Here is a 7,248-nt window from a genome sequence, read left to right as displayed (position 1 = left end):
AAAGAGGAAACATATATATTATTGTTTTTTGCTTTTTTTTGGGGGGGGGAGTTGAATAATAATGAAGACTAAGGGTAAATAAGTATATAAGTAAAATAAGAGAGAGACCGTGCAACAGATCAATGATGTTTAGATTCCGGAAGCTGAGGATTATACATAGTTCAGACTCTGATAGTGAGGCCAGATTTGAACAAAGCAAAACTTAAATTAAAATAATTAGAAACTAATTTAAAGTATTTTGACATTATTCAAATTTCAAAACCTACACTGGGGACAAAGTGGGCATGCCATCTCCCTTCCTATGCCCGAAGGCTACTCGTGCTCCAGGTTTTCTGTGTATCCTTCCTGGGAGGCTTTGAGTGGGGGTGAGAAGAAATTAAATGAGTGAACCAGAGAGGTTTGGTGCTGACACAAATATGGATGTAACTGGGGACAGAGGGGCCAGGCTGAAGCATGGAGGCCAGTGCATTGGGGGGCCTGACTTGGGGTCTCAGCGGTGGGCCTGGTCCCAGGATTACCAATGCCTGAGCAGTCCCTTACTCCATGGGTATCAGAGAGCAGGAACAAGGACTCCTCAGTGAATCAGCATGGTATGTCCCCAGAGGTCCCCAGGTTTCATCCTGACCTCCAAGCTCTTGTTTCCTGTACCTGAACTCGATTTTCCACAGCAGGTTAGGACATACACAGACGTCAGGGCATGAGCTACTGACACCTAAGCAGACTATTTTGCCTAAGGGAAGGAGAAACATCATTGAATAATTTATAGGAAGGCATCCTCATGGGAGGGGTGGCAACTTTGCCAATCTCCTGCTGGCTCATTTCATGGTGGTCACCATCCCTGAATCTAGACAGTGGCTTCCTTGGTGGGCCCAGGTGGGCCCTGGTGCTACGAAGTGAATTTCTAGAGTGTGGGGCTAAGGTGATGCGTGGTCTAGTTATGGACTTATAAACGACTGGAGAGAGTTTTGTTAGATGCCAGAACAAAATTGTGGAAGGAGTGGGTGATGAGCAAACACAGACCATGATGCGTCTCAGAGTCCCATCCTCTTTAAGTTCAGAAACCCAGTTTTCTGTACCAGAATTCCTATGCTTTTACAACACATCCCATTGTCTTCCACACCCCTGACCCCAGGGAAGTGAGGACAGAAGAAGGCTCTAGGTGTTTTCCCTTGGGAGTTGCCTGGGATTTTACTGGCACATACTGAACACACACTCCTAGGTGTGTGCCACCCACCTGAGTGGGACAATGGTCCAGGAAGTAGACAGATATGACCCAAAGGCTCCCAGTGCCTGGGAGGAGCCAATTGAGCCTTATAAAGAGACCAGACTTTGCCCAGATGCACAGCACACTCAACTTCTCCTCACTGCTTCCTCATCAGCTTTGGTAAGTCTGCACCTATCTCTTTGCCAGGGAGGTTCCTCAGGGCCCAGGATGTTCTGCTGTCTGCAGGAGTAGGGAAAGCAGTGATGGGAGAGGATTCAGAAGCCTGGGTCCAGATGTAATGTGGTTCTGCCTGTAATGGGGCTCTGCCTGTTATGAGACATTGCCTGTTATGGGCCTGTGTAACTTTATTCCACTGGGGTCCTGAGGATCTCATCTACAAGATGGCTGGACCGATGCTCCCATTGCTCTGTTGGCCCCTGTGTAACAACTCTGTGGAAACATCTCTGGTGGGAGCTGAGGAAATGACCCTTCCTCTCTCCTTCTCTTCTTTTCTCTCTGGACTCACCTAACTCTCAGGCCACAGGTTGGGGAAGACTCAATTTGCACCCCAACCTCTGGGGGAGTGGGTGTCTCTACCAAAGTCTGGAAGGTTCTCCTGAACCCAAGCCTGGGACTCCCACTCACCTTGCCCTGGTGAGAAGATCTGCCAGTATATGGATCAGAAACCCATCAACTAATGTTTTGGACCTTCTGCCCAGCTGAGGGAAAGACCAGTGATTTTCTGTGCACAGGGCTCAGCTCTGAAGTTGGCCAAGTTCACAGAAGGCCTTGGGTAGTTCCATGTAGGGACATAGCAGCAAGGTTTTTTTCTCCCTGATGATAAGGAAATATAGTTTTTGTTAGATGCCCATACAGGTGAGCCATGCACAGTTCTTGAGAGTTTTGGAAAGTCTGGGGTGTGAGGGCTGCACTGTCCCATTTCTCTGCTTGGGGTCCAGACTATTGGTGGAGGTACTTGCTTTGGGAAGTCAGACCTCTTTACTTAAATGTGGTGTAGCCTTGTGGTTCCAGATAGCAGGGAGGTACAAAGGTCATCTGAAGGAGCCTATCTCCACACTTTCCACCCAAGAGTCTAAAACTGAGGCAGATATTTCTGTTTATCTCAAACATGATGCCAACGCTGGTCAGCAGTCTTTCTTTCCCACTGGTGGGGATGGTCCAGGAAAACCTTTGAGAGCTCATGACAGGGATGTATATCTCTGCTCACACTTACCATTCTACTCACACTCAACCACTGTGAGCCTCCAGGGCCAATTTCATTTAGAGCAGGCGGTTCGCAAACTGTGGGTCGCGACCCCTTTGGGGGTCAAAGGACCCTTTCACAGGGGTCGCCTAAGACCATCGGAAAACACATATATAATTACATATTGTTTTTGTGATTAATCACTATGCTTTAATTATGTTGAATTTGTAACAATGAAATTGGGGTCACCACAACATGAGGAACTGTATTAAAGGGTTGCGGCATTAGGAAGGTTGAGGACCACTCATTTAGAGCTTGCTTTATGATCATGATAGGCACCTCAAGGGTCTCGTTCTAAGAACAGCCCAGGGTGGGTCAGGCCAGACTAGTCAGGAAGTTATTTTGTCCCCATGACTCTAACCCTGACATTGACCCTGGAGGAGATGGTGTTGATGCTCTTGAAGAGTAGAGTCATCCAAATGCTGTGTTTGGCTCAGGTCCCAACTAAATGTCAGTCCTTTTCCGTGTGGTTGACCCCTACCCTCTCTGCTTCTGCCTCCTTTGGTTCTGTCCATGGTGGGCTTCTGTATTCTCCTCCTTCTCCTCTGGACTCTGACCTGCATGAGCCCAGGCCCCAGCCTTGTTCACACTCTCCTCCTTATGAGCATAGCATCCCACCTCCTAGGCTGATACAGCTCTTTCTGTTCCACCTGAGCCTCACTTCACTGGAGGCTCAGTTCCCACCCCGTTGTTCTGACTTAAGGACCCTCATCTGGGGAGAAGGATAACAAAGGTCCCCGTCTTTCTCTCTGGCAGCTTCCTTGAAAACCAAGATGAGCCATACTCCAGTTGAACAGTCCGTGATGGACTTGATCGTCCTGTTCCACAAATACACCAAACCTGATGACAAGATTGACAAGCGGGGCCTGCTGAAGATGCTGAGGGAGAATTTCCCTAACTTCCTCAAGGCTTGTGTGAGTCTGGGTGACTTCTCAAGGTCCTGCAATGGCACAGGACGCTTTATTGTGGGACCATGGTCAAGTCAACCCCATTCTATCATCCTCAATATTCTCATCTGCTAAAGGCACAAGAGGACTTTCCTGACTTATTATCAGGATGAAAGATATGGTACAGATGGCCAAGTGTAAAGGCATCTGGAGATCAAGGGTAGTTATCAGGTGTTCAAATAGGAGAGTAAAGAACGGGTCCCCTCCCACTTGTCACTCTCCATCTAGGACACTGAAGCCTCTAGAAGCCACCATTAGGTTCTCTGGGATCCAAGGGAAGGTGATAGAAATTCTATGGCTGATAAAATTTAATACCTTTCATACAATGAAAAGCTCATTCATAGACCTGATTTAGTCTGATAGTTAGAATATACTGGACTGATTACAAAAAGAGAGGTTACTAGGTGACACAGAGAGTAGGTGAGCAATAGAGGGCACTGAGCATGGAAGATTCAGGAAGGCAAATAGGAGATAGGGGAGGAGGGTTAGGAATGAAGACACAAGGGGTAGGGCCTATCTTAGTTTCTGGGTAGAACTTAGGTAAATGGAGTCATAGAAGTGGGTCGGGGGAGCAGTTCTGGGTCTAAAGACCAGCACCCACCCACCAGCTCATCGATCAGTGAGGCTCTGGGCTGAGTCTGCCCACCACCACTAGGTCTCTCTTTCATGCTGATACTTAAACCAAGGAATCTCCCTCAGTGACCTGAGGAAAGGGAAACGTCCCCCTCATCCCCAGATACCCTCCACTGGCCCACACCAGCTACACCTGTGCGGCCCCAAATGCTTCTCTCCCCCTTTCTGCCTCCTCCTCTTCCTTTTCTACCCATAACACTTTTGGGACTGAATTTATCTTTTCCACAGGAAAAAAAGGGCAATGATTTCTTGGCCCATATCTTTGAAGACCAGGACAAGAATAACGACAAGAAGATCGAGTTTTCCGAGTTTCTGTCGGTGTTGGGAGTCATAGCCACGGACTACCACAATCACAGCCACGGAGCCCCGCTCTGTTCTGGGGGAGGACACTGAGCCCAGCCCAGCCTGAGGCCTCCAAGAAACAATAAAGTGTGTCTTTTGCCCTGATACAGCCTGTTTCCTGCTTTTCTTTGGCTATTTATGCTGTCAAAACCGCCCCTTCTTGGTGAATGTAATTGTGGGTTCTCCATGGAGTGATTTACCCAGGAATGTGACAGGAGGGTGCCCTCCCTCTGGCCGACAGTACAGCTGACCACCTCTCTCAGAAGGGCTTCTGTCCACCTCTGCCCCTGCTCCCTAGTGCAGCCAGTGTGCCAGGTCCCAGGGTCAGCAGTGCAGAGCATTCTGCTTGCACCAGCCATGGTTTTTCTTCCCAAGCCATGATCAGCATCTGGGCATCCAGGAACTGTAGGGAGCAGGAGCTGAGGTGTGAACACGGTGCCTCATGCCCACGTGTTCCTGCCCAGCATGACCCAAGAAACACAGGGGAGATGGCACCACTGAAAAAGGCATTGGGTGGCGGCCATTGGGGGCACATAGGCACTCGTCACTGTGAATGGGACACTCAACAGCCCAGAGGACTGGATCCTTTGTCTTGTGTTGTGGGCTTCTGGGCTGTGTCCTGTCCCTGTGCATGTGTGTGTGTTTTATCCTGTGTGGTGTCCCTGTGGAGGTGAGAGAGCCACCCTGTCTGCTGAGCTGATCCTCTCAATGGTTTGCAAAATGCTGTGAACCTGGTGTCTGGGGAAAGCACAGAGTGATGCCTGTTCCAGGCATGAGAAGTAAAGCTAGTGCTGGAGTCCAGAGAGTGTCTGGGCAGCAAGTGAGAAGACAGGACTGAAGAGGAGAGGGGAGGAGAGGGCAGGGAATGATGAGCAGAAAGCTCATGCTGAGTCATCAGTGTCAGTCCACTCCACTAGCCATGGAAAGAGGCGTGCCATTACCCACACAGGGCCCTTCCCATCTGCCTCTGTCCTTCTTGGATCTACAGAACCAGCTCACACCTGGAGCACTGGGCCCAGCTGCTCCTTTCAGAGCTGGAGCACCATGAGCCCACAGAGGTAGAGGCAGAGGATGAGGAGGCCTGGGGGTGGATGGTGTGGGTACATGGGGGGCTACGCCACACAGAGAAGAGCTTCCAGAAGCTAGGGTTTGGCAGGAGCAAAGTGTTGCTCTGATCACTGTCCCCATGGCCTGCAGTCTGGGAAGACTTCCTGGGGTGGGCTCTGGAACTGGGACTCCATCGATGGATAGCAGAGATGTTCTGTCTTTCGAAGGCACATCGAGGCAGTCATGGCGATAACATGTTCTCTTCTGGGATCTACAGAACCAGCTCCACAGCAAGTTCAAAAAAGACCTCAAAGGCAACACCAACTCCAGTGACCTCTCCAGAGTCAGAGTGGGCTCTGGGCACAGCTTTCACTGACCTTCACGAGGCAGAAGAACCACCTGCAGCATATGGGCAACTCACTTCAGCTCCCTTGAAAGCTGCAGTCCCAGACCCTGGGCCACAGTGTGTCAGCGGCCACAGCAGAGAGGGCTCCCCCTCTAGATACAGTTTTTGAATTTTTGTGTTTATGTTACATATGCTTAGAATTCAATTGTATTTTTCTGATACTACTGAGTAAAATACAATCTACTTTAAAGAAAATGGGATGAAATACAATTAAAACTAAATTTAATTTAAGTTAAATCAAATTTAACTATGAACCTTCAGAGTGTCGTGCAAATCCATTTTTTCTGGGCCTCGGTGCTGTTATTATGAATGATAGGCTGGGAATAGGTTATCTCTGAGAAGCCATCTAGCTCTAAGGATGTGGAATTCTTGAGACTCGAGACAAGGTAGCTCTGGTGGAATTGACCAATGTGCATTTGGACAGGGTCCCTTTAAGTCAGGGCTATCCCTGGGCGACCACATTTCATTTTCCTTCCTCTCCTAACAGCACATGGGCAAATTATGTTCTTAAACCCCCACCCCATCTTCCATTTTGCAGAAAATTGTAGGGTTTAACCAACAGAAAATATTCCTGAACACTGCACCTGGGATAGAAACTCCACCCTGTTCCACTCCCACTGAACAGCATCCTGAGCATCACCTCTGTAGATGCAGAGCACCAAAGAGGTGTCAGGGGACAGGAAATATCCCAGGTCCTGGGTCCACACTCTTCTCTTCTGCAGGCACCGCCTGCAAATCTCCTCTGGTATCCGAACCTCTCTCAGCCCTCAGCCCCTGAGCACTGGTTCAGCTGGGCCTTTTTCTAAGGTTCTCTGTCTCAGCTGAGCCCAGGAACAATTACTTCCACCTGAACAAGGTTGTGCACGTGGCCTGGCTTCTCTCTTTACATCAGTCCTCCAAACCACCCTGGAGAGATCGGACTAACACCCTTCTCGGGCACCGTGCCATGGCAGACGCTACAATGTATCAGGACAAACGGGTATCAGCATTGGACCAGACTCATGCCCCTGCCTCCAGGAGATCAGCTCTCTGGGTTGACACAGGTATGAAACACAATTCTAATAGGATGTGATGAGTTCTACCGTTGACCTTTCCCATAGGTAAGTATGGAGAACATGAGCCCATTGGGGATCACAGCTCTCTTCAGGATGTGATTCCTAAATCATACCAGAAAATGAGTAACTGTATGTCTATCCACTTCATCCTAATTTTTCATGGAGCATGGCAATGCGGGAAGCATTGTGAGATTAAACAGAGGTTGGAGAATTCAAGGAGATTAGGTCCACGTTAGAGGCCATGGTCAGTAGACTTTTACATACCAGCAATGTCCTGAGAAGTGCGGCCTCCCACCGTGTGGGAAGCAACTCCTCCTTTTGGAAGATCAGGACTATGGTCTCCACAGCAG

At 49.1% G+C, this 7,248-nt stretch overlaps 1 protein-coding gene across 1 annotated transcript; it reads left to right on the top strand.

Moving 5' to 3' along the window:
- Nucleotides 1-1,304: 1,304 nt before the first annotated feature.
- LOC102421593 (protein S100-A7-like) lies at nucleotides 1,305-4,492 on the top strand. The gene is made up of 3 exons (XM_006095335.3): nucleotides 1,305-1,384; nucleotides 3,225-3,382; nucleotides 4,277-4,492. Exons 2-3 carry the CDS (start codon nucleotides 3,242-3,244, stop codon nucleotides 4,439-4,441), a joined length of 306 nt encoding a protein of 101 aa, XP_006095397.1. The 5' UTR covers nucleotides 1,305-1,384; nucleotides 3,225-3,241; the 3' UTR covers nucleotides 4,442-4,492.
- The last annotated feature ends 2,756 nt before the right edge of the window (nucleotides 4,493-7,248 follow it).

The sequence above is a fragment of the Myotis lucifugus genome, unplaced genomic scaffold (genome assembly GCF_000147115.1).
Source record: "Myotis lucifugus unplaced genomic scaffold, Myoluc2.0 scaffold_151, whole genome shotgun sequence".
Lineage (NCBI taxonomy): Eukaryota > Metazoa > Chordata > Mammalia > Chiroptera > Vespertilionidae > Myotis > Myotis lucifugus.
The sequence above is the reverse complement of the archived record's forward strand: the minus strand, read 5'-3'. Positions and strand labels throughout refer to the sequence as shown.